Below are 26,761 nucleotides of genomic sequence, written 5' to 3' on the forward strand. Positions count from 1 at the left end.
AATGGCCAGTAAGTTTTGCCTTTTCTTTACACTTTTAATTATATAGAATAATTTGAAAATATAATCCTTCCATGTATAAATATAGAATTTTCCTATAAAGAACAAGTGTCATTTTGGTTATGAGAAAAACAAGGTTAACGTGAAAAAATATATTTACTCATAAATTCTATAATTTGAAATGTAAATTTTATTTATGATACTTACATCAAAGAAACTTGGGAAAATTGTGAGGAAATAGATTCAATCTTCTTTTGAAATTGAAATAGTTTCTTACTTATTTATCTGGAAAAGGTCAGATCAGATCAGATCAGTCGCTCAGTTGTGTCCGACTCTTTGCGACCCCATCAGTTTTCATTCCAATCCCAAAGAAAGGCAATGCTAAAGAATGTTCAAACTATGCACAGTTGCACTCATCTCACACGCTAGCAAAGTAATGCTCAAAATTCTCCAAGCCAGGCTTCAACAGTACATGAACCATGAACTTCCAGATGTTCAAGCTGGGTTTAGAAAAGCCAGAGGAACCCAAGATCAAATTGCCAACATCCAATGGATCATCAAAAAAGCAAGAAAGTTCCAGAAAAATATCTATTTCTGCTTTATTGACTACACCAAAGCCTTTAACTGTGTGGATCACAACAAACTGTGGAAAATTATTCCAAAAGATGGGAATACCAGACCACCTTACCTGCCTCCTGAGGAATCTGTATGCAGGTCAAGAAGCAACAGTTACAACTGTACATGGAACAACAGACTGGTTCCAAATCAGGAAAGGAGTGCATCTGTCAATCTGCTTATTTAACTTATATGCAGAGTACATCATGCGAAATGCTGGGCTGAATGAAGCACAAGCTGGAATCAAGATTGCCATGAGAAATAAGAGTAACTAAGATATGCAAATGACACCACCCTTATGGCAGAAAGCAAAGAGGAACTAAAGAGCCTCTTGATGAAAGTGAAAGTGGAGAATGAAAAAGTTGGCTTAAAAGTCAACATTCAGAAAACTAGGATCATGGCATCCAGTCCCATCACTTCATGGCAAATAGATGGGGAAACAATGAAGATAGTGACAGACTTTATTTTTTGGGCTCCAAAATCACTGCAGATGATGACTGCAGCCATGAAATTAAAAGACGCTTACTCCTTGGAAGGAAAGTTATGACCAACCTAGACAGCATATTAAAAAGCAGAGACATTACTTTGCCAACAAAGGTCCGTCTAATCAAAGCTATGGTTTTTCCAATAATCATGTGTGGATGTGAGAGTGGGACTATAAAGAAAGCTGAGTGTGAAAGAATTGGTGCTTTTGAACTGTGGTGTTGGAGAAGACTCTTGAGAGTCCCTTGGACTGCAAGGAGATCCAACCAGTCCATCCTAAAGGAGACCAGTCCTGGGTGTTCATTGGAAGGACTGATGCTGAAGCTGAAACTCCAATCCTTTGGCCACCTGACGCAAAGAGCTGACTTATTGGAAGACGCTGATGCTGGGAAAGATTGAAGGCGAGAGAAGAAGGGAACAACAGAGGATGAGATGGTTGGATGGCATCACTGACTCAATGGACATGAGTTTGAGCAAGCTCCGGGAGTTGATGATGGACAGGGAAGCCTGGCATGCTGCAGTTCATGGGGTCACAAAGAGTCAGACACAACTGAGCAGAACTGAACTGATTTATTTGGTTGAGAAACGTATGTCATGTCTGCATCAAAGTATAGCTTCTCATTATGACTTTTAAAATCTGTATTCAGATCAGAAGAAGTTGAGGTGAGTTCCTTGGTTTGCTGAATCTCTGGATAATAGCATTAGTTGATTTGGTTTGCTTTCAGAACACATGTAAATAATATTATTGCAAGATAGTATTTAGCTAGTAGCAGCTCCATTAGTATTATTATAATACTATTATTATAATATTATAATATTATATATTATATATTAATTAATAATATAATTAATAATATAATATATGTACTCCATTAGTATTATTTATAGTCAGAAACTATTGTCATGCGTTCTTCAAGAGTTCCTTTATCTCTGTGATGGAAAATTCCATTATGGTTATCCTTTATTAGGTGTTTAGTTCAGTGGCTCAGTCACATCTGACTCTTTGCAATCCTATGGACTGTAGCACGCCGGGCCTCCCTGTCCATCACCAACTCCCAGAGTTTACTCAAATTCATGTCCATTGAGTCAGTAATGCCATCCAACCATCTCATCCTCTGTTGCCCCCTTCTCCTCCTGCCCTCGGTCTTTCCAAGCAACAGGGTCTTTTCCAGTCAGTTGGCTCTTCGCATCAAGTGGCCAAAGTATTAGAGCTTCAGCTTCAGCATCAGTCCTTCCAATGAATATTTAGGACTGGTTTCCTTTAGGATTGACTGATTAGATCTCCTTGCAGTCCAAGGGACTCCTCAAGAGTCTTCCTCAACACCACAGTTCAGAAGCAACATTTCTTTGGCACTCAGCCTTATGGCCCAACTCTCATTCATACATGACTGTTGGAAAAATCATAGCTTTGACTATATGGAGCTTTGTCAGCAAAGCGATGTCTCTGCTTTTTAATACACTATCTAGGTTTTTCATAGCTTTTCTTCCAGAGCAAACATCTTTTAATTTCATGGCTGCAGTCACTGTCTGCAGTGATTTTGGAGCACCAAAAAATGAAGTCTATCACTGTTTCCATTTTTTCCCCCATCTGTTTTCCATGAAGTGATAGGACTGGATGTCATGATCTTAGCTTTTTAAATGTTGAGTTTTAAGCCAATTTTTCATTCTCCTCTTTCACCTTCATCAAGAGGCTCTTTTGTTCCTCTTCACTTTCTGCCATTAGGGTGGTATCATCTGCATATCTGAGGTTATTGATATTTCTCCTGGAAATCTTGATTCCAGTTTGTGGTTCATCCAGCCAGGTATTTTGCATAATGTACTCTGCATATAAGTTAAATAAGCAGGGTGATTATATACAGCCTTGACATACTCCTTTCATGATTTTGAACCAGTCCATTGTTCCATGTCCAATTCTAACTGTTAATTTTTTTCCTGCATACAGGTTTCTCACGAGGCAGGTAAGGTGGTTTGGTATTCCCATCCCTTAAAGAATTTTCCACAGTTTGTTGTGATCCACACAGTCGAAGGCTTTAGCATAGTCAATGAAGCAGAAGTAGAAGTTTTTCTGGAATTCCCTTGTTTTTTCTATGATCCAATGGATGTTGGCAGTTTGATCTAGATATGTTAATTAATTTAATCCTCACAGTAACACCATGTAAGGGAAGATCCCCTGGAGAAGGAAATGGCAATCCACTCCAGCACTCTTGCCTGGAAAATCCCATGGACGGAGGAGCCTGATAGGCTACAGTCCATGGGGTCGCAAAGAGTCAGACACGACTGAGTGACTTCACTTCACTTCATATATGATTGTTGTTTTTTTGTTTGTTTGGGGGCTTCCCTGTGTGGCTAAAGTTGTAAAGAATCTGCCTTCAATGCACAATACCCAGGTTTGATCCCTGAGTTGGGAAGATCCTGAAGAAGGGAATGGCTGTGCACTCTAGTATTCTTGCCCAGAGAATTCCATGGACAGGGGAGCCCAGTGGGCTACGGTCCATGGGGTCGCGGAGTCAGACATGACCGAGCAGTTAACACAGACTCACACACACACATAAACACACATATAATACGTATGTATATCATACCATTTTATATATAAAGAAACTGAAAGTTGATTAACTCACTCCAAGTTGTCTAATAACTGGCAGAGTTGGAGTTAAAATCAAGCCTCACTGATGCTGAAGCTACTTTGCACCAAGCTTTGATTCCTCTCAGTCCTTTCTGATTTTCTAGAGTGCCCTGTGAAAGGGAGACATCATAATTGAATGAGAATCTTTAGAGAAAAGCAAGATAGAATCACCGAGATCAGAATTGTCCTTGAAAACCTGGGGTGTGCATGAGAACCTCAGTCTACAGAACAGTCACAGAGCAATAGGAAATGGTTGACAGTGGGGACAGGACGTTAGGTTATCTCCCAGTTTACCTAATTCCCCTTTTCCAATCACCATCCCCCCCACCACCGCCACCCCCGGATACGGAGAGAAGAAATATGGGAATCAGGGGAGGCAATGCTGAGCCTGCATCATGGTAGAAGACCAGTTCCGGGAGAAGAGATCAGAATCCTAAGGCGAAAAGGAACTACTTAGGCAAAAGATGACCCCCAAATTTCCTAAAAGTTAGGGAGCTGCAGGAGGAATAGTAATTCCAAGCAATTCCATTGGAATTGAGGTTAAAGGATGAACAATAGGTGCTCTTGTTGAAAACAAATCTTGCTGGAGAAAACCAAGGAAAGAAGGTGCTACAAGCCACAGCCTCATCTTGATTGCAGATCCCTTACTGATTGGTCTCCAATGCAGTCTGAACAGGATTTGCTCCTTCTGGTGCATTCTTTTCTTATGTGGGTATGGTGACAGTTACTGCTGCAAGCAGAAAAGTTTAGTAGGCAGTGTGGTATATATGTCAGACCTATGCCAGAGCTTGTTCTCACGCAGCTCTGCAGATGCATTTCTTGGGTTACATAAAACATTGCTCATCTTTGTCTCATTTTTCTTTTCTGATGCACAAGTCAGCATGTTGAATGCATTGAACTAACTTGTGCATGTGGGCAGGGAGATTGGATTATGAAGTGTGTATTTCAAACAAATTGTGCAAAATGAAGTAACAAGCTAAGGCGCTCAGCCACTTCTTCAGTATTAAGCAAGTATGGGATTAGTAATGAGTGAAAGATTCAGATTTGAGGCCCTGAAAAAAAGCATGTTCATTTTTTTATGTCTTTGATGTGAAGACATTTTTAAAACACAGACATTCAAAAACAAAACATTTTTGAAGAAATTTTTAAGTAAACGTATTAAAGATCGCAACACACCCATATTCCCACCACCTAGAATTGTTAACATTTTGCCACATATTCTTTAAGATTTTATAATTGAAAATGAAATGTTGTGGATAAAAATGGAATTCTGTTTGACGTTTGTTGTTGGCGTTCAGTCGTTAAGTCGTGTCTGACTCTTTGCAACCCCATGGACTGCAGCACGCCAGGCTTCCCTGTCCTTCACTCTCTCTAGGAGTTTCCTCAGACTTATGTCCATTGAGGCAGTGATGCCATCCAACCATCTCATCCTCTGCCACCCTCTTCTCCTTTAGACATATCACCTCCCAAAGTCATTCTCTTCTTCCATCTTTCTAGCAATAACTTCTATCATGAAATTAGTCTCTTTCCAGTCTGCATGTAAGTATAAATAGATGTTTACATACAGGTGCAGGCATCTGTGAACAGTCTTTTGTGGGCACTACTCCCCAGCGTCTACACAAAGTAGCATAACGCACACACAGTAACAGCACTAGTGAACCTATGCTGCGTGGTTACACTGTGCCTGGAGCAGCGCTTCTCAGTCCTTTCAGTGACTCAGCATAGCCCGCACTGTTGTTACCTCCTTTTCTAGGTGCACAGAGAGGTCACTTGCCCAGGGTCACACAGCTAATAAGTAGTGGGGCTGAGAATTAATCCCCACTCTAAGCCGGAATTAGTCCGGCTCTGGAGTTGAGCACTTGACCACCAGGCTGGATGGCCTCTTCACTCACTCACCCTTCAGAATCTGTCACTCTTTCAACATCATGTTTCTGATATCCACAATTGTCGTCCACAGATTTAGTTTATTCATTTTCACAGTTTTACTGTATTCTGTTAAATGAATATAATATATAAGCATCACTGATGATCATTTTAAATCCACAGACGCAGAATAACTGGATCTAATTGGGTACCCGAGATATTTTCCAGTTGGACCTTTTTTTTTTTTTAATTTTATTTTATTTTTAAACTTTACATAATTGTATTAGTTTTGCCAAATATCAAAATGAATCCGCCACGGGTATTCATGTGTTCCCCATCCTGAACCCTCCTCCCTCCTCCCTCCCCATACCATCCCTCTGGATCGTCCCAGTGCACTAGCCCCAAGCATCCAGGATAGTGCATCGAACCTGGACTGGCAACTCTTGTCTCCAGCTATGCATATAATTGGCGAGTTGACTTCTAGGAAGTAGATTTCATCTATAAAAGATCTCAACTGGCATCCTTTTGAAACTTACTACTACTCTTCTGTGTTTTTGATGGGTTACCCTGGTAGCTCAGATGGTAAAGCACCTGCCTACAATGCAGGAGACCCGGGTTCGATCCCTGCATCAGGAAGATCCCCTGGAGAAGGAAATGGCAACCCACTCCAGTATTCATGCCTGGAAAATCCCATGGACCGAGGAGCCTGATGGGCTACAATCCATGGGGTCGCAAAGAGTCGGACACAACTGAGCGACTTCTGTGTGTGTGTGTGCACTGTGCTTGGGCTTTCCAGATGGCTCAGTGGTAAAGAATCTGCCTGCCAGTGCAGGAGATGCCAAGACTCCAATTCAGTCCCTGGGTCGGGAAGATCCCCTGGAATAGGCAGTGGCAACTCCCTCCAGTATTCTTGCCTGTAGAATTCCATGGACAGAGGATCCTGATGGGCTACAGTCCGTGGGGTTGCAGAGTTGGACACGACCGAGCACACACACGACAACACAGTGCTTAAGACCTATAAAATGCAAACAGTGAAGGTTTCCATCTCACAGGGCTACTGGGAGAATTGAATGGCTTAATTCAAATAAAGCAGGGAGACTAGTACCTAGCAGACAGTACGCACCCTGTAAATGTCAGCTGTTACTATTTGCTCTTATCATCTATCCTGTTCCTCTTGAACCTGATTATTAGGTTGTTTCAATTTTTCATTATTGCATATATTGCAACAATGAAAGCCCTGTGTCTAATTTTAAAATTTTCTTTTGGGTATCTCCCTAGAAGAGGAATCGATAGCTCATAGGGTATGTAAACCCCTTATTCATTAGCAGTCACTCCCACTTCTCCACTGCCCCCAGCCCCTGGCATTGCTAATCTACTTCATGTTTCTTTTATTTACCTACTCTGGACATTGCATGTAAATGGAATCATATAATATGTGGATTTTTGTAGCTGGCTTCTTTCATTTATCTTAATAAAATGGATTTTTTAGGTTCATCCATGATGTAGCTTTCATTCAGCACTTCATTCCTTAATATGGCCCAGTACTTCATTCCTTAAAATATTCTGTTGTGTTAATATACTACCATTTGTTTATTCATTTATCAGCTGATGCAAAAATTTGGACTGTTTCTACTTTGGCTGTTTTAAATAATTTTAAATAATGCTGCTATAAAAATTCATATGTATATTTTTTATAGACAAATTTTCATTTTCTTGGGTATACATATATTAATATACCAAGTAGTGGAGTTGCTAGGTCATATGCTAACTATGTTTAACATTTTGAAAAGCTGCCAAACTGTTTTCCAACGTGATTGTACCATTGTCTAGTTCCATCAGCAGTGTATAAGGATTCCAGTTTCTTCACATCCTCATCTCTAATGCTTGTTATTGTCTTTCTTTTTAATTCTATCCATCCCTAGGGGCTAGGAGTGGTATCTCCTTGTGGTTTTGCTTTGTATTTCTCTGACTGATGATGTCGAGCTTCTGTTCATGTGCTTATGAGCCATCTGTCTTTGGAGAAATGTCTAGTTAAATATTTTGCCTATTTTTTAGTTGGGTGATTTGTCTCTTTATTTGAGTTTGTAAGCTATCCATGTAATCTGAATGTAAGTCCTTTATCAGATACATGATTTACAAATATTTTCCCCATTCTGTAGGTTGGCTTTTGACTTTCTTGATGTGAACTGGTGGATTTTTTTTTTTTTTTTCTGTCTACATGGCTTGCAGGATCTTAGTTCTCCAACAAGGGATTGAACCAGAGCCCCTGACAGACAGTGAAAGCACCAAGTCCTAACCACTGGACAGCCAGGGAACTCTCTGGTGGATTTTAATATTTGCAGTTTTGTATGTTTCTCCAAAATTTTAGTTTTTCAGATTGTCTTTATCCTGTCTGCTGAGTGGTTCACAAGCCAGATAGCCTTGGGGTGTGCCCTTAGAGTACAGGGAGTCCATCCAGTATTCCATAGATCAGAAACTCTTACCTTGGTCACAAAAGCACAGATTTCCCAAGCAGATCTCAGTGAGCTTCTCAGTCAGTGAAGGAAGATCAGTTTTGATACCCAAGAGGAGATACCCTCACAGAGTCTGAATTTAATCATGAAAAGCACTGGAAAAGCCACCCCTTATATTTCAGACTGCTAACTGATTAATTCAGCAGTATTTGGATTTCTGTTTAACCTGACCTTTTTCTTCTTTTTTTCTCCTCTTTTCTTTTCCTCCTGTCTCCTCCCCACTCCCTGTTTTGATTTCAGATTGAAAATGGCTCAGGAATCAGTCAGCAAGTTAACAGCAGAGAAGAAAGTGGAGACAAAGAAAATCAACCCCACGGCTAGTCTGGTGAGATGCATTTTTCATCATAACCTCAAGACTTTTCACTATACCTGAGGTGCACCCAGGAGTGGGCCTAAATTTAAAGGATAAAACTCAGAGGGATGAGTAGTGTATATATTCTCAGTTCCCATCCCAGGATACCACATGGTGAGAAAGGACATAGGTGAGGAGCAAAACCCAGCCCTGTGTGCTCTTCTAGCAAATTCAAACAGGGTCCCTTCCTGATAAACCAAATGTAGTCACTTGCCATTTCACACCCTTGCCCATTGCACCTCACACAAAGATCCCCTTCATCTCAAAGTACCCTTTTCCTGAACTTGTTGGAGAATTTTGCCCTCACCAGTTCCTTTTCCTTGTTAAAGAGAGGGGCAGGGAGTAGCCTCTTTTGCTAGTTGGTAAAACTGAGATGCAGAAAGATACAGCCTACCTAAGACCACTTCTCAGACTGCTGACTGGTCCCCTGATTGCTCGCCCTAGGATAGAAACTAGCAGACTAGTAGTGTGTCTTCCTAGCCAGGAAGGGAAGCTGTCCTCCACAGTCCCACTGGCAATACTGATCACAAGGAATCTCCACGATACAGTTGGAATAGCTGAATGGTTAGGAACCCAAGGTATAGAGGTTCAAGTCCCAGCTTAGCCACTTACTAGTTGTATTTTACCAGTTGTGAAGTTACTTCATTCTTCCCTAGTACTTTTGCCAGTTGCTTTAAATTCTTTGACCATCTAAGTGGTCAGTAAGTGAGATGATTTCTGTTAACCAACGACAGTGTTCTCCTAACAACCCTATCAGCAGCTCAGCAAATGTTGAATGAGAAATGGGGAAGTCAGGGCTATACGACTTCATCAGGGACAGCCATGGTTGGCTTACAGAGCTCCTACCTGAATGGAAACGTTCTGTGCCCATTTGGTGGTGTATTTGGTACACTCATCTTTATATGGTGTATCTATATTTTTGGTGGCCATGGGCTCAACTCAGATTTTTGTCTTCTTCCCTTGTTATCCACTGCTCATTCCCCGGGCCTCTATCCTCTCATTTCTAGGGCATTTGGTACAACTCTATTCAGCATCATAGACCAACATTTGAGAAACATATCAAAATTTGAGAAAGGTGAAACTTTAAGAAAAGGAATAATAATAAACTCAATTTTGTCTCAAATAACAGAAGGAAAGACTGCGTCAGAAGGAAGCTAGCGTGAGCACCAACTAACACAGACACAGGAGAGCAGTGATGGTGAGGCATAGCACCCGCATGACCCTCTGTAACACCGGTGCTACAAGAAGCCCTCAAAAGATATGTCACTCAATGTTTATTTTGCTCATCTCTTTCCGAGAACCCTGTGCCTTCTTAAAGAAGCCCCTTGTTAAGCCATAGGAACAATGAAATGCTGCTGAAGAAGTATTTGAGAACTGTTTCTTCTAGAGGTCCAAAGTTCCCTCGCTACAAGACCAGAGAATTACCAAGATTTTTGAGTTTTTCTCTTTTTAAATCAGGGACCTCAAGCCTTCTAACCCAAGCATGATATATGTAAACTTGTGACAGAAGAAGAGATGGATATTTTGTGACAGCTGCCTTGAGCAAGTTCAAGCCTTGATCTTTACAATAATCAAGCCTGCTGGTTTGATTATTGATCTTAATTTTGATTCTATTGCAGCAAGATCCTGAAGCACCCTTCTTGCCAAAAATGTTGAGACTTACCAGAATTATTTTAAGAGGCCCAAGACTGTATGCCCCACACTCAAGAAATGGTTATTTTTTCATTGTTTTTCATGTGTTAGAAAGAACAGAACATGGAATTATACATGGATGGAGAAGGAGGTTAAATAGTCATAAACTTCTTTCTGGAGAACAAATTATAATACAGGTAGTTGGCATTAGCCATTTAGCAAGACCCATTCCTCTGTTTTCATATCAGTTCATTGAGGTTTCCTAGGCCACTAGGAATTCTCTACCCCTTATTTAAAAAAAAAAAAAAACTATGATAACTGAGCAGCAACAGACTTGGGGTCAAAGCATCTGCTTTGATGAGTGACCCAGTATCAGCCAGAGTTCATTTCACACCTCAAATCATCTATGAGTGGATACACCATGTTGAACTGCAGCTGAGCTGTACACCAGGTTCTGGGACTGAATGTGGCTGGACCTCTCCCATGCACCCTGGGAGGCAGTGTCTAGACAGGAGAGCAAATGCTACTTGGAGCTGTTTATCATGACCTTGACTGACAGACATGTGACCTATGGTTGAAGCAGGGGGGTTTAATGTCCAAAAAAGAGAGGGTAGTAAAAAAGTTCTTTACATCAAAATGGGAAGAGGGTGATTACATTGATATTGAATTTTGAGTTCAATAGGTAGTTTTTTCTGACCCTGGAAGCCCATGTGATTACTGCCTCTAGAGTCACAGGAAAACCACCTTGGACCTCTCGCCACTCTCCTATGCTGTGAGAGGAGAAGAGAGGAGACTTGGGGTGAACTGAGGTAAGGATCAAAGCCTATCAGGTTTCAGTCTTGAAAGGAAAGAGGTCCAAGCTTTCTCCTCCCAACTGGTGGAAGACCATCTAGAGAAGAGCAGAAACCTTAACACACATCTGCTGGTCATGTGTGAGCTGCCCCTTGCCCCAGCATCTTGCCAGAATCCCTCACCTTGCCAGGTACCTGAGTGTCTATCCAGGACCTGCCTGCTAGTTATCAGCCCCCACAGGGACCCCATAATAGATATAGCCAATTACAGCAGCACCATATCCTAATACAATGCCCAGGAATGCAGAGTTAGGATCAAATCTAGTCACAAGGCCATATTCCTGCAGGTGCTAGCCAGTCTTTCTAATAATTAAAAAAAAAAAAAGGAATGTAATAACATGGTTTGTTTTTTTTCCCCAAAAAAATAAAAGAATAAGACAAGCAAAACAGAAGAGCTGGTAAGAACTTATATGGCTAATAATAGTTGCTTGTGAGCAAGCCTTTCTTACTGCTTTCTTAGATTGTTTTTCTCTTCATTTTCACTTAATGGTGAGGACCTAAGAAATTCCTCAATTTGAAACAAATCCTACTTACAGCTACCCTGTACTCTGTGACAGTCCTTCTAGTATTAACGGACAAAAGAAAAAGCGCCTGTTTTACCCACGCTCAAGTTGGATTTCATTATAGCAGACAGACCGGAATTTGGCAGTAAAATAAAACCTTTTCTAAAGAGCAAAGTTTGCCTACCTCTGTTGGGAAAACCTAGGGAGTCCAATGTACTGTTAATGTGTGAAGACACCGTGGCAGGATCCCCATGACTCACCCAATTTGCATCCTGCATTCGGCATCTGGACACCCCTCCCAAGTCCGCATGTGGACTGCAGTGCGACGGTGCCCTCATTTGTAACTTGACCTGATGCTTGGTAAAAGTTCACAAGACTTTGTCCAAGGTGGATCATCTTAAACAACCCAGAGGCCCTGAGAGAATCACCTATCCAATATGCAGCTGAGATTGTGTTAACTACAGCAGGTGTCACTAAACTTTTCATGAGTAAGTAGTTGGGGTATGTTAAGTAGTTGGGGTATGGTGAGTAGTTAGCAGCTGGGGCATGTCTGGCTGTTCTTAGCCCAGCCCTGCCTGCACAAGAGGGACAGTGGCCAGTATTTCTACCCTGCATTTAACCAGACATATTTGACTCACTAATCAGACTCAGAGAAACCTTAACTTATAACATCATCTCTGCCTAGTTAAGATTCATTAAAGCTGAGGGCACAGTGGATAGCAGTTCAGATTCTTGCATAACCTGCATAATCATCAAGCACACAAGTATATCATCTATGACATAAAAGCATTATATAAACATGTTAGGTGAAAAACAGGCCTATGAAGTATTGAGGATCAAGTGAGGCGGAGGTGTGCTATATGGTGTTTTTTTTTTTTATAATAAGAAAAAAAAACTTTATTTGGAGTGTTCACAAGAATTTTAACATAGTAAACCTCAACTCAAACATTCCCAAGAGGCAGTTTATGGGCAGAGACACGGTGAAGGGAAAAGGTAGCCAAGAAGAAATGAATGATATGATGATAGGCAAGGCCCAGGAGTCACAGGTGATACACCTGCTGCTCAGAAGTTACCTTTTGAATCCTTGGGTTGATGTCTATGAAATCTCTTTAAACATTCATTGCAACTACCCAGGAACTATGGAGGAAAAAGTGAAATCTGGGAAGTAGAATAAAGAGATCCAGTCATGCTCTTCCATCTTTAAATGTTTTAGCCAAAACAGTGGGCAACATGAGAAACTGGATGCCAGATTGGACCCCGGTCTTCAGTCCTCTTTTCTTCCCGGTAAGAATAGTGTACGCTGCACACCTGCTCAACCGCTCTTAGGCACGTCCTTTTCTCATAAGTACCGTAAGGAAAGGCATTTCCCAAATGCTCATATGCTGCTGGTGGAGAAATTAAAGGAAGGAATAAAACTCTTTGGTAGTATTCAGCAAGGTGAAGAAGTCATTGGTACAGTCCTTCCAAGACCGTGATCAGATGTATCAAAAGATATGTAAGTGTATTTTTGGTAAAGATTTGCTTGTTGGACTGGGATTACACATCTCTCTCTAGATTATACCATCTGCATGGGGAAATTTTTATTTTACTTCTTTGTTGGACAACATATTTTATTTCTATTTCATTCTTGCCTGGTGTCACTAACATAGATCATTGCACACAGCAGACAGCACCTAGTCAGCCAGAATATGAAAGGGAATTAGCGTTGCAGACCTGTGGGCTCTTTCCCAATAACCAGACTGTAACACTGACATGGGAACTTCATTCCCTGATGTTCTAAATTGGTCTGTTTTGTAGTACTGCCACCCTTGCCAAACAAAGATAAAACCAAATTGGAGCTTTCTGTGTGAAGAGGAGGAAGAAGTCAAAAAAAACATAGCTTTTACCCCCAAAATAACTGATGCAAATATCAAATATCCAATTCTATAATTAGTTTAAATAGTCTAAAAATTGCTAACAAGAACTCTCCACTAGGTTTGAGCTTCATTTTTCTTTGATCTTGCCCGTTCTCATCATTTAAAAACAAAAAGACCAAAAGGTAGAAGGGGAAAAGAAGCATCAGCAGATTTGGAAGTCAACAAATTAATTAGTTCCTGAATCACAAAAGAAGGACATATTGTGAAACCCGGTGTTGTAGAGGTCCTAAGCATATAAGAATTTGAACAGCTGTGAGGACTGATGAGTGTGGACAAAGTAAAGCTCTTAACTGCCCACTTGAGACTTCAGCCTAAACCAGGCAATTTTCATAGTGGGTTCAAGAGAGTGAAGTATTGCTCTGAACAATTTATTTTTGGAAAAATCGCATACAAAGAGAAGTGGTATGTAGAGAAAGAAGTGATAGACAATTAAAAGTTCCTTTCTCTGATTCTCTTGTAAGAGCAGTTCATAAATGGATGGACCATCCAGAAAACCATGAATACCACACTTCATATATCAGGTTTTTACCATAGAAACACAGCTAAAGAGGGTGGACTGAATAAAGAAATGAACTTTCATTCAAGTCAGCTACTTTGTTATCATAAAGAAATCTACAAGAGAAGTCTGTGCAGACAAGTTTACAGTATTTGAAATGAATGGCTAGTTTTTAACTTTTCCAAAATGTAAATAACTTTGTTGAACATATTTCCATTTTCCAGCTATGGAGAGAGACAGTCTGGCTGGTCGGAACCTTGTCTGTTATTGGTGCAGAAGTCATTTAAAGGCACCTTTTGGCACAGGCCTCAGCGGGTCTGGCTCCTTGAGACGCACATAATTGTATTTATAACTCCATTAGTGACTGAATCCAGGCATCACTGGGCTCAGTTACACCGATGTGACTCGGAGGCTCATTTTGTGTCATGTCTGCAAACCCGTCGGTTGTTGACACCTTGTTAGAGGCATTGAAGTTTAGTTTCACAGTTCTTCATTTCCCCTCCCAGGGAGCAGGCAATCTACCAGACCCTCCCAGATCAGTGCTTTGCTGGGAAGTAGTGAATTCCAGAGTATTATTAACATGTCAGACTGGAAGCCAGTTCAGTAGTTTTATTTCTTCCAAGACCCTTAATCAACCCTGTGATATAAACTTAGCATTTGAGAAGTTTTTGTAGTTGACAGCTGACCTGGAAATGTGAAGATATGCAAATGTCAGCAAGGTGTCTCTGTCTCTTAAGGTGCCCATGAGGTTCCTACCAATGAAGAGGGCAAAGCCGCATCTAGTAGGTCAGACTGTCCTCACTGGAGCTTCTGGATTCATTACCTCTCCACCCCCAGCTCCTCTCTCAGTCATCCTGGTGATAAATAGTAACATAGAGGACCTTTTTCTTCTTGTCCTCCCTTCTCTGATATGATGGTTCACTTTAGCCAGAGCTCAAACTCATTCTTGTGTATTATGTCTCTAGAGTACTTGTTCATGAATATCTTCTTCATGCTATAATCTGGGAAAGACTGGTTTAATCTCAAGTTTTTATATAGAGTGGTAGCTAGAGCCATTATTTTACATTCCATCTCATATAACTTTCTATTTTTCAATATTTTCTTAAATATACTAAGAATCGCCATTGTATCTCCTTTTCTGAAAGCTTATTCATAGACTTCTGTGGGCTGTTGTTTTTGTTTTTGTTTTAATGCTTTGTGTGAAATTCAGTAGCGCTGGGTGAGCAAGATGCAAATGAGCCCAATTTCCCACAGCAATTTGGCCTTCTTCTCCATGGAATAAGCAACCTTCTACCACCCTTAAGCTGTTTTGTAGGCTGTTTGCCTAAATTCTACCTGTGCAGACACCAAGGGGTTCTTCTGTCTTTGAAGCTGTAAGAATGTCTTAAAAGAGAATGAGTACTTCTCCCCATATATAGTGTGAGCTGGCAGTGTTTTATAGTTAGTATATCAAGTAAGAAATCTAATGTTTTCAGGCATGCATTCCCAGAGGTCTATCAACATCTTTGGCAAAATTATACATACTTTCTTTCCCTGTTCTCTTCTAAGACTTGCTTCCATTCTTGTCTCATGAAACAAATGTATTTTTGTTTATTCACCTGGGTCAGCTTTCTAGAATGAGAGGCTAGTCCCATGGACCACTGAGTATAAATGAAGTTACCCTCCACTGCCCCATGACGTGGTTGATAGGTGTGTTTAGGAATGCAAAGCTTTCTGGGATATCTTGGGATGGATTTTTGAATTCCAGGTTTCCATGACGTATATAAAATTGGGTACATAGCATACAAAGATTATACTGTCGTCCCCATAAGAGATTAAGAGCTTTATAATCTATACATCTTAGATAGATGTCAGCAAACTGTAAGTAGCTCATTTTACCCCCTTTGTTCTTGGCAACTTGTTCGTATCTATAATCTTATTCCTTCACATCTGACCACCAAGGCATGAAGTGTCAACCCACTCATATCGCCCCCTGCAAAATCCTCTAAAGATGTCCATTTCCTTTAGAAACAAATCCATGGGTAAGAGGGGAAAGTCTAGTGACCATTCTCTTAGCCCAGGGTGTCACACATGGGATTTTGGGCTAAGTCCATACCAAATATTAATTTTACAATTTTTTAATTTCTCAAGATGCAAATAATGTGATTATTATTAATAGGATGTAAAATCTTTGAAGAACATAAGCATTAAGAAAAAAGGACTTCTCTTTAAAGAAACAATCGAAGATATTCCTCAAAAGACAGAAACTTTTAAAATTAGAAATTGAATAATTTTTAAGATTCTTTGGAGAAAATATGTCATTGATTCATCATAGTCTTTTCCTTCTCGTTGAGTTTTAATTTAGACTAGCATGGGAAGCAGAGTGCCCCTGGACTTTGATTTAGGGGATCGTGCTTTGGCCTGGAAAGTCAGTACTGGCCTGCATGCCCAGAACCCAAATGAAGTCAGTCAGTGTCCTAATGAGAATCAGGCCTAACAGAAATGTAAATTATTTCAAGACCTTTAGGGTTTAATTTTCTTAGCAACACCCTTGACCCTGTTTCCTAAAATTAATTTGATCCATGCAGTTATGTGTCTTCATTTGGTGTTATGAGATTGCAAGCAATGGGATGATGGAGAAAAATAGACAGTAGAAAAGGAAAATTTGAACAAGGCCAGGGTGTAATGTTTTGCTGATATAATGCATTGTTAGGGAGCTGGTGACTGTTGCCATGGTTGTATCATGGGCAGCCTTTCAACAGAAGCTCAGGGCATATGTATGAGGGCAGTGGGAGTGCCCAGTATCTCCTATTGGTCCATGCTTGACAGTGTGCTGGAAAAGCAGATACATACCAGTGGACTGGCCTGTGCTTGCTGAAATAACTTCATTGAATTTCAGATTAATTTCCATGGGATCAGTTATCCATGAACCTTCCTGTTTCCTCACTGCCTGTTTAAAATTCATTTTGGCATCAAGCTTCATTTCATTTTTCTCCTTTCAGTACTTCTGCATTGTGTCCCCTTCCTTCACATCCTACAGTGACATTTGCCTCGCTTTACTGTTTCTCCAGGACCCAGCTTTCTGTCCCTCTTTCCCCCACAGACACCTGAAGTGCCCCTGAGCCCTCACTCCATCGCCCCACACCCATGCTCCATCCCCCAGCCCTGTGGACAGGGAGCTCGGCTGTCACCAAGAGAGACACAGCCTTGTGACTGCTTCTTGTTAATGTCAGCACCACCTCATCACTTAAGCAAAGAGGGAAAAATCCATAAAAGAGATGGAAAATACATTTCTTTTTTTATTATTATTCTACTTTATTTTAAGAGGCTTGAGAAGAGGGGTGGTTCCAGTCCTTCTCAGTTTCCCAGAGAGTTTTACTTTACAACTGTCTAAGGAAGGACCATTCTTTTGATAAATGTATAAATCAGCCCAGGTCACCAGCTATGATGCGTAAGACTCCAGTGTTGAATCTCTGTGCTGCTGGACAAAGTGACTAAATTCTGTGCAAATATTTTGAATCATAGGCTTTTTATTGCCCCTCGGTTCTTACTACTACTCATGATTCAAACATCTTCATGAAGCTGGGTCAGGATGTTGACAATTTGTGGTTATTTTCAGATCAACAGTAACTTACCCTCTTGAAAGCACTTAAAAAGAAAGTTAAGCGTATCTTAAATATTCAACCATTTGACCTGGAAAAAAGTTGGCTTTTCTGTTTAATTATTAGACCAATCTGTAGATGTAATCTTAAAGGGTTTTTTATGCAATAATGAAGACAGTTTGAGAAATGAGAAGGCACTTTAAAGACGTGAAACCTTGTATTATACACTCGTGGATATTTTTTAATAAGCTAATTGGATTCAGGTATTTTTTTCCCTTTAAATTTTTAAAAATATGTATTTCTAATTTTTTTGCATATTTTATTTTGTCAAAACTGAGAAATGCTCGCTAGTTGAACTTGTAAATGTTATTTGCAAACCAAATAAAGTATTTATTTTTAAAAAGAAAAGGTGAAGGAATCAATACGGATTTGTACATAATGAATATATGTGTGTGTGTGTGTATGTTTTTCCTTCCTGACACTACTTGGTCCTCACATCAATTGTATTTTTGTACATAGTGTATATATATTGGTTAGAAAATGTAGATTGTCTGTTCAAAGACTTCTGTCTCTGATAGATTATATTTATCCTACTGTTGATACCTCTCAATTTGTTTTAAGAGATAGAATTCTATTTTTTTGGAACTTGCAGAGAACTGCATTCATGGCTTCCAATTGTAAATATGCTAAGGGTATTTTAATAAATTCTGGTTTCATGTCTGTCTGGTGTGCAGTACAGATCTGTTTCCACGAGGCATTTAAGATAGTATCCCAGCAGTGCTATAATGTGGAGAATACCATCATTTCTAACTTGCCTTACTGCTTGAGGGTAGCATTACTGCTGAACTACAAAAGCTGGATCTCGGTAAGGCCATCATCTGCATTTTCTTTTTTCTCCTCTGTCCTCCACACCAACAGTGGGAAATCTGGCTAGGCATTCAAGGCTAACACCAAACAGGCAAACCCAGCCGAGCATGGTCTCAACCGTACTGACCTGAAAGCAACTCTGCTTCAACATAAATTGCCCAAGGTTGGGTGTGGGGTGGAGAACCACAAGGATTGGTGACTTTGTGTTATGAATTGGTAGAGTATGGAAACAGAACAGAAATATAATCGTATTTTAACACTAAATACAACATTCAAATTCTTTTCAGGCAGATGATAAGATAAATGCAGGTATTTATGAAAAAACTAAAAGACTTTCAGCAAAACACTGCTCTGTGAAATAGAAGAGCAGTCTTTGTGATTGCATGTTTAACTGATTCATTTGTTCAGTATACTTGAATGCCATGCACTCTTGAGTTCTAGAAGTTTGCTGAAATATGCCCTAATGGGTTTAATGAACACACATAGTTATCATCTGGGGAGACATTTTATCACTAGGAGAGCTTTAAAATCAGAGTCATAGAGCTGCAAAAATCTTCGGACACTGGATAAAAATCTCCATTTCACAGAGTTGAAAACCACTGTAATTCAAGGGACTTGTTGAAAGTTATACTCAGCATTAGTAAATACATCAAGACTAGAATCCACATCTCTTGACCCTAAGGCCAAAGCCCTTCTACCTGCTCAACTCATTCATCACATTAAGTTCTTTTCTTCAAAAGACCCCATTATGGAGAAATGTTCTAGAACTGTTGTTTGGAAAGTAGGGTCCAAATGCTCCTAAGGGTTTGGAAAAACCATTATTAAAGTTGTACCTTGAATTAAAGTACTTAGTAGAGGTTGAAGACTTCTGTGTCATAAAGACCTAGGAAAAATATTCCACCTTAGGAAGAATCTCCTCTTTGATTTACTGAGATTTACTCTCCCTTGCAGAGCATAGTGGTACCTGTTGAATTTTTAAGTATACATATTTGCCTATTCTTTAAATACTCCAGGTATGCCAATGGTCCAACTAATAGGCCATAAATTCCTGGGACTAACTATTCCCCTTTAGAGTCTAGCTGTCTCCTTTCACCTGGATATGATGTATTCATGGAAATAAGACATTAATGTTGGCCTGCACCAGCCACGCCTGCTTGTATGCCTCTAAGTCTTCTCCAGGTAAGGTTTGCTTCATGCCCATCATTGTGTGAGGACGAAAGGTAAGATAAGGTAACGTTATAGTTATCAACTGCTGCATGACAAAATACCCCAAATTCAGTGTTAATAAACCATAATCACTTATTTTTCATGGTTCTTGTTAGTTTGAGAAGAACTCAACTGGACAATTCTCACTTGGAATCTCATATTGTTTTAGTGCTGTATCCATTGGGTCTACAGTCATCTGGATGGTTGGAACATAAGCCTTCAAGGTGGCTGACTCACTTGGCTGCCAAACTGTTGGTGGCTCTAGGCTGGGGGCCTCAGGGCCTTTGTTTCTACAGGTCTGCTTGAATGTCCAAGGTGAAATAGGTAGTACTTTCTTTGACCAAGGCTTTAAAGTTACTTTCATTGTATCTATTGATTGAGGCATTTATGAAGTTCTTCCCATGGAATGGACAAAAAGGACTCACCTCCTGATGGAGGAATGTCAATACTATAGGAAGAGCTTGTGAGATGAGAAATTTATTGGTACAACCATTTTTGGATAATACAGTTTGCCTCAGTAACTTGCCCTGTTCTTTCCATTTGGTTTTATTCCTATTTTTGTTGTAAAATTAAATTTCAGATTATTTTCAAAATTTTCCCTACTTGTTTTCCCCACATCTTCTCTCTGCCCGCCTATCACAGCACAGAAATGTTTGTCTTACTCCTCTGAATGCAGGCATTCTCTCCCATTACTATTGAAGTATAGTTGATTTACAATGTCGTGTTAGTTTCAGGTGTGCAACATAGTGATTCAGCATTTTTGCAGATTATATTGCATTATAGATTATTAGATAATGTGCTATACCTTAAATCCCTTTTGCTTATCTATTTTAAATTTTTAAAAATATGTATTTGGCCACGTCAGGCCTTAGTTGCAGATCTGTGTTGTGTCACGTGAGATCTCTTGTTGCAGGGCATGCGCTCACAGGCTTAGCTGCTCCATGGCACGTGGGACCTTCGTTCCCCAATTAGGGATCAAATCCACAGCCCCCGAATTGGAAGGCAGATTCTTAGCCACGGGACCACCACTTACCTATTTTATATACAATAGTTTATATTTATCAATTCCATAACCCTAAGTTGTCCTTCTCCCACCTTCCTTCTCCTCTTTGCAACCACAAGTTTGTTTTCTATGCCAGTGAGTCTCTTTCTGTTTTGTGTATACACTTATTTTGTATTCTTGTTTAGATTTCACATAAAGTTATACAATATTTGTCTTTCTCTGTTGGACTTATTTCACTAAGCAGAATATTCTCTAGGTCCATCTATGTTGCTGCAAATGGGACTATTTCATTCTTTTTATGGCTGAATAATATTCCATTATGTGAAATATTTTTTTAACCCAGTCATCTGTTGATGGCATTTGGGTTGCTTCCATGTCTTGGCTATTGTAAGTAGTGCTGCTATGAACATTGGAGTGCATGTATCATTTCAAATTTTTCATTTTTTCCAGATATATACCCAGGAGTGGAATAGCTGGATCATAAGATAGCTCCATTTTAGTTTTTTAAGGAACCTCCATATTATTTTCCATAGTAGCTGTACCAATTTATATTCCTACCCCAGTGTACAAGGGTCCCCTTTCCTCCACATCCTCCCCAACATTTATTTGCAGAGTTTTTGATGACAACTATTCTGACCAATTTGAGGTGTTATATCACTGTTAATTTGCATTTTTCTTGTAATTGCAATATCGAGCATTTTTTCATGTACCTACTGATCATGTGTATGTCTTTTTTGGAAAAATGTCTATTCAAGTCTTATCCCCATTCTTTGATTGGAATTGTTTTTAATGTTCAGTTTGTGAGCTGTCTGTGTATTTGGGGTATTAAGTTCTTGTCAGTCATATCATTTGCAAACATTTTATCCCATTCCGTAGGTTGTATTTTCCTTTTTAAAGGCTTCCTTTGCTGTGCAAAGTCTTTTGATTAGGTTCTATTTGTTTATTTTTGCTTTTATTCCCTTTGCCTTGGGAGACTGATCCAAGAAAATATTGCTACAATTTATGTCAAAGAGGTTTAGCCTATGTTCTCTTTCAGGAGTTTTATGGTTTCAGGTCTTCCATTTAGGTCTTTAAAACCATTTTGAGTTTATTTTTTGTATATGGTGTGGTGTGGGGAAATGTTTTAATTTTATTGTTTTACATGTGGCATTCAGTTTTCCCAACACCACTCGTTGAAGAAGACACTTGTCTTTACCCCAATAAATATTCTTGCCTCCTTTGTCATAGATGAATTGACCATAGGTACATGGGTTTATTTCTGTGATATTCTGTTCCCCTGATATATGTATCTTTTTTTGTGCCAATACCATACTATTCTGATCACTGCAGATTTGTAGTATAAAGCCTAGAAGGATTAAACTCCAGCTTTGTTCTTTTATCCTCAGGATTTCTCTGGCAGTTTGAGTTCTCTTGTGGTTCTATATAAATTTTAGGATTATTTGTTCTAGTTCTATGAAAAATGTCCTGGCTATCATGATAGTGCATGCGTGTGTGCTAAGTCGCTTCAGTCATGTCCAACTCTGTGCAGCCCTGAGAAACCCAGTATGCGTGTGCTTACTGTCATTTATTGTTTTCTAGTTCTTTTTATAGTTCTCTGTTCATTTCTTTTTCCCCCCATTGAGGTTTGATGTGATATGTGTTGACCCATAATTATATCTACTTGCTTTAAACTGATAATCATTTAAGTTCAAACACATTCTAAAAGATCTACATTGTGTTTATTTAATTGGAGGATAATTACAATATTGTGATGGTTTTTGCTGTGTATCAACATGAATTGGCCATAGGCATATATGTGTCCCCTCCATCCTGAACCCACCTCCCACTTCCCTACCCACCCTGTCCCTCCAGGTTGTCACAGACCACTGGCTTTGTGTGCCCTGCGTCATGCATCAGACTCCCACTGGCTGTCTATTTCACATATGGTAACATACATGACGATCCTACGTGCAGGGCAGCAGAGGAGACACGGACATAAAGAACAGCCTTTAGGGCTCAGAGCGGGGAGGGTGAGATGATGACAGACTAGCACTGAAACACACACGTTGTGTTTTTGATGACCTCTTTTACATCTTCATGCTTATCCCTTTACTGTTTATTAGTCATTTACAATTTTTTTTTAAAATCTACACACTGGCTTATTTAAGTGATCTCCAATCTTACTATATCTTGCCTTTCTATTGGGATTTTCCCTTTTCTATAGATTCTTGCCTCTTTTCCATTTAGAGAAGACTTTCCAGCATTTTCTCTAGGGTAGGCTTAGTATTGCTGAAATCTTCGTTTTTGCTTGCCTGAGAAATTCTCCTTCTATTCTAAGTGATAATCTTGCTGGTTAGAGTATCCTAGGGTGTGGGTATTTTTCCTTTCAGGACTTTGACTGTGTCATGCCACTCCATTTTGGCCTGCAGAGAAATCAGCTGGTAGCCTTATGGGGGTTCCCTTGTAAATAACTTTCTCTCTTGCTGCCTTAACTTTTGCTATTTTAACTATGGTATGTCTTGGTGTAAGTCCATTTGGAACCCTCTATGCTTCCTGTACATGGAAATTCATTTCCTTCTCTGGGTTTAGGAAGTTTTTAGCCATAATTTATTCAAATTCATTTTTGATCCCCTTCCCTCTCTTCTTCTGGAACTCCTACTATGCATAGGTTAGCACATTTTATATTATCCCATAGGTCTTATATGTTTCTTTTATCTTTGTCTGCTGTCCTGATTATGCAATTCCCATTTTTCAATCTTATACATCACTCAGGTATTCTTTTGTGTAATTTAGTCAGCTGTTCATTGCCTCTAGATTGCTTTTTATCTCAGAAATGGAATTATCTATTGTTGACTGGGTCATATTTATAGTTTCTAGTTCCTTGTTTAAATGATGTAGGTTTATTTTGATAATCTTATTAAATTCAATCAGCATTTTTCAAACCAACCTTGTAACTCATGATCTCAAAGACTGTTTCATTACTTTTCAGGGATTTTCCTTTTGGATTTTTATGTGGGAACATTCCTAGGTAAACTGTGTGTGCCTAATATCTTTGGTGTGAGGGCTAGATTGGTTGTGGATGCCAACCATGTCTTTCTTCAGGGGGTGTTAGTGCCCGCTGTCACCTTGAGAGTATGGTTGGCGTAAGAAGGGCTAAAGCCTGCACAGGGTGTAAAAAAGGACTTCCTCTCTACTCCATGGCTGTTGTCATGTCAGGAGCAGAATCTGTTCCCTGGTTGCTAGAGGAGAAGTCCTGAGGGTTGGGCTCAAGCAGCCTCTGTTTCCTTTAAGTGTGTTTTTCCTTGTCCCTGTACTGTGACCTTCGCCCCAAAGGAGGTGAGTAGTGAAGTAAGATTCATGTACTCGTCCAGGTCTGATACACCCCCTTTGTAAGTGTCTGTAACTCTGCTTAGAATCAGCTCACAGTGGCATCCTTTCTCTTCAGTGGTCAGCCCAGATCTAGTGTTCGGATTGTGCCATGCAGTAGGCAGAGCCAGAGCATTCATTAGGCTGGGAGTGAGGGTCAGGGTGTTGCGGTTGCAGGAATTAAAGTGGCTGTGCTGCCATCAGAGGCTTGGGCTGCTTCTTGATCTCTGTTTGAGCAAGTGCCAACACCAGCTGCTCCACCTGAACCACATCCCAAGCCTCCTCTCCATCCCTAGATCAAGTCTTTTCTGCCTCAGATCCAGTGCAAGGCTATGGCATAAAGTGGGTGTGTGGTGTGTAAACTCTGCTGAGAGTGGGGACTGTGGTGTGCTGGTCACAAGGGTCCGGATGGCTGCTCTGCCCTCCAGGGTTGGCCCTGCTTAGATGGCACTGCCTGAGCAAGTACCAGCCATGCCCACTGCTGCCGCCCCATCTGAACCACACTCCTGGCCATCTCTGCATCACTAGAGCGAGTGTGCAGTAAGTGAGGCTGGGGTGATCACCGCACTCAGGTTGGAAAGTGCGAGGTGGCAGGCACCAGTGCAGCGTTCTCACTGGCTTGTCTGTTGGTAAGGCAGTACGTCCGCGCTGTTCCGGTGCGTCTAGACTTCTCAGCCCCTCTGTCTGTCACAGCACTATCCTAGTGGCCAAGCGGACTTATTTCCTCATGTGAGACAGGGAGACCCAATTGTGGCTTAACCCACTTGATCCCCAGGTGAGGGTCTGCCCCAGGGATCTTAAGTCTCCTCTCAGGGGCCCAGGTCCCAATCCACTGTTTATTCTGCTCCCGCCCCCACCGCCCCCACCCTACCTGGTCATGAGGAAATCTTTCTTGCAGCATTGGTTACATACGAGTTCTGCTGGTTTCCAGTTTTCCATGAGAATTGTTCCACATATAGATGTGTTTTTGAGGTATTGGGAGTCGGGTGGGGAGGTGAGCTCCACCATCTCAATCCCCCTCTCCAGGCACTCTTTACACCTTTGAAGAAAGTGAGGACATCCTAACTGAGAGACTTTGTAAACACTGATAGAGAAAAGGAATCAATGATGAGTCTGGGAATTTACTCCAAAAGTGTAAGCTGGCATTTTTTATTATAGTAGTAGAGATGCTGACCCTCACTAAAGCTATGTCTTAGCAAGTAAGTGAAATCACTTTTTAAATAGCTATAATAGAGCTTTGACTCTTATAATAGTATGTACATATTAACACAATGGAATATTATTCAGCCATTAAAAAGAAAATTCTAACATGCATGGATAAACGCTGAACCCAAGATGCTAAGTGTTCTTCAGTCACAAAAAAATAAATAGTATATGATTCCATTTACATGAAATATGTATAGAATGATGGTTGCCAGGAAATAGAATGGGAGTAGTTGTTTAAAATGAGGTTTTGATGGAAAGATTATGAAAATGAAAGGTGCCAGTGGTTGCACTATATGAATGTACTTAGTGCCACAGAACTGTACATTTACAAGTGGTTAATGTGTAAGTTTTATGTATATTCTACAATGAAAACTAATTTGTGAGTTAAGGGCAGCGTATGTTACAGGTGCTGTATTTAGTGTATTATATGAATGGCTTTGTTTGAACCTGATAATACTATGAGGTAGAGACACTGCTTTCATATCATTTTACAGAAAAGAAAACTAACTCTTGGAGAAGTTAACTTGCCCATGTAATTTTAAGTGGAAAATTCTGACACTCCAGAGAAAGACTGCCAACGACTGCCCTGTCTCTATAATCATAGAATTAGCTGATACAGGAGAAAGGGAGGTGTACAAACAGATTATAATACATCACTGCTCTTTCAATCCTGACAAAAAAGTCAAGTATCTAACCCAAAAGTATTGGAGCCAACAGCACTTCTATAAAAGCCAAAGAAACTAATGCAATGGAGCTGTATGTTCAACCTTCAAGGAACTAACAGGTACCTTCTGGAATTTTCTTAATTCTATAGTAGGGTATAACACAAGGCAGAAATGAATAAGAGTTGGTGAGAACCATATGAGGAATAGTGTAAGATGAAAAGCAGCATCTGTCTGAATAGTTATCCTAGAGTAACCTTGCAATGAATAAGTCTGGAAAAATATCTGACAAAGTGTCCTAGCCACAGAAAAGTCTGCTTAAACAAACTGGATCATATAGCGCTAGAATTTCTCAGAGCCTTTTACCAATACTGTGGTATGTCCATTGCTTGATTTGAGGTCAAACTGAGGCCCAGCTGGACCTCACTGAAACCATTTTGAAGAAATTTACTGTTGAAATTAAATCCTTCTGTTCAGAGATTTTATTGTTAGTGAAAGAATCACTAAATGATTGTACTCAGTTTTCTAATGCTGGCCAGAACCAGAAGTAGAAAATGTCCTCACTCACACCTCAGGTTCTAGAAGACATCCAGAGTTACCAAATTATCCATTACTTACCTGATCTCCTAAGACTTCAAGCCCAATTCCAAATAATAGAATGGTTTAGCCACCTTTGAGGATTACTGAATTTAGGAGAGTCTGTCCCACAGATGAAAGAATGTGGGTGTGAAGAGTAGAGAGTGCTAACCTAGCAAGCAAAGCACCCCAGCTTTTCAGATCCTACTTCTGGTTTGTGTGGCAGGTAAGAGAACACTGCCCCCACCAAGGCTTTCCAAGTGGCCATCTTACTTACAGTCCCACCACAGAGGCCTTTTCTGGGACTTCACTGATGGTCCAGTGGCTTAGACTCAGCGCTCCCAATGCAGGGGGCCTGAGTTCAGTCCATGGTTGGGGAACTAGATCCCACATGCTGCAATGAAGATAGTAGATACCACCTGCCACAGCCAAATAAATATACAAAGACACCCTTTCTGATATGAGTCC

At 40.2% G+C, this 26,761-nt stretch overlaps 1 protein-coding gene across 7 annotated transcripts in view; it reads left to right on the forward strand.

Moving 5' to 3' along the window:
- FMN1 (formin 1) overlaps nucleotides 1–18,148 on the forward strand; it is a 502,692-nt gene extending 484,544 nt beyond the window's left edge. For 6 of the 7 annotated variants that reach the window (XM_061430672.1, XM_061430670.1, XM_061430676.1 and 3 more), the window contains 2 exons: nucleotides 8,338–8,422; nucleotides 9,579–11,609. In XM_061430672.1, the coding sequence (XP_061286656.1) occupies nucleotides 8,338–8,422; nucleotides 9,579–9,623 (130 nt within the window). In that variant the 3' untranslated portion in view covers nucleotides 9,624–11,609. Of the gene's footprint in view, nucleotides 1–8,337; nucleotides 8,423–9,578; nucleotides 11,924–12,648 lie in introns of those variants that run through there. The other variant, XR_009739072.1, reaches the window with a different exon arrangement.
- The last annotated feature ends 8,613 nt before the right edge of the window (nucleotides 18,149–26,761 follow it).

The sequence above is a fragment of the Bos javanicus genome, chromosome 10, assembly GCF_032452875.1.
Source record: "Bos javanicus breed banteng chromosome 10, ARS-OSU_banteng_1.0, whole genome shotgun sequence".
Classification (NCBI taxonomy): Eukaryota; Metazoa; Chordata; class Mammalia; order Artiodactyla; family Bovidae; genus Bos; species Bos javanicus.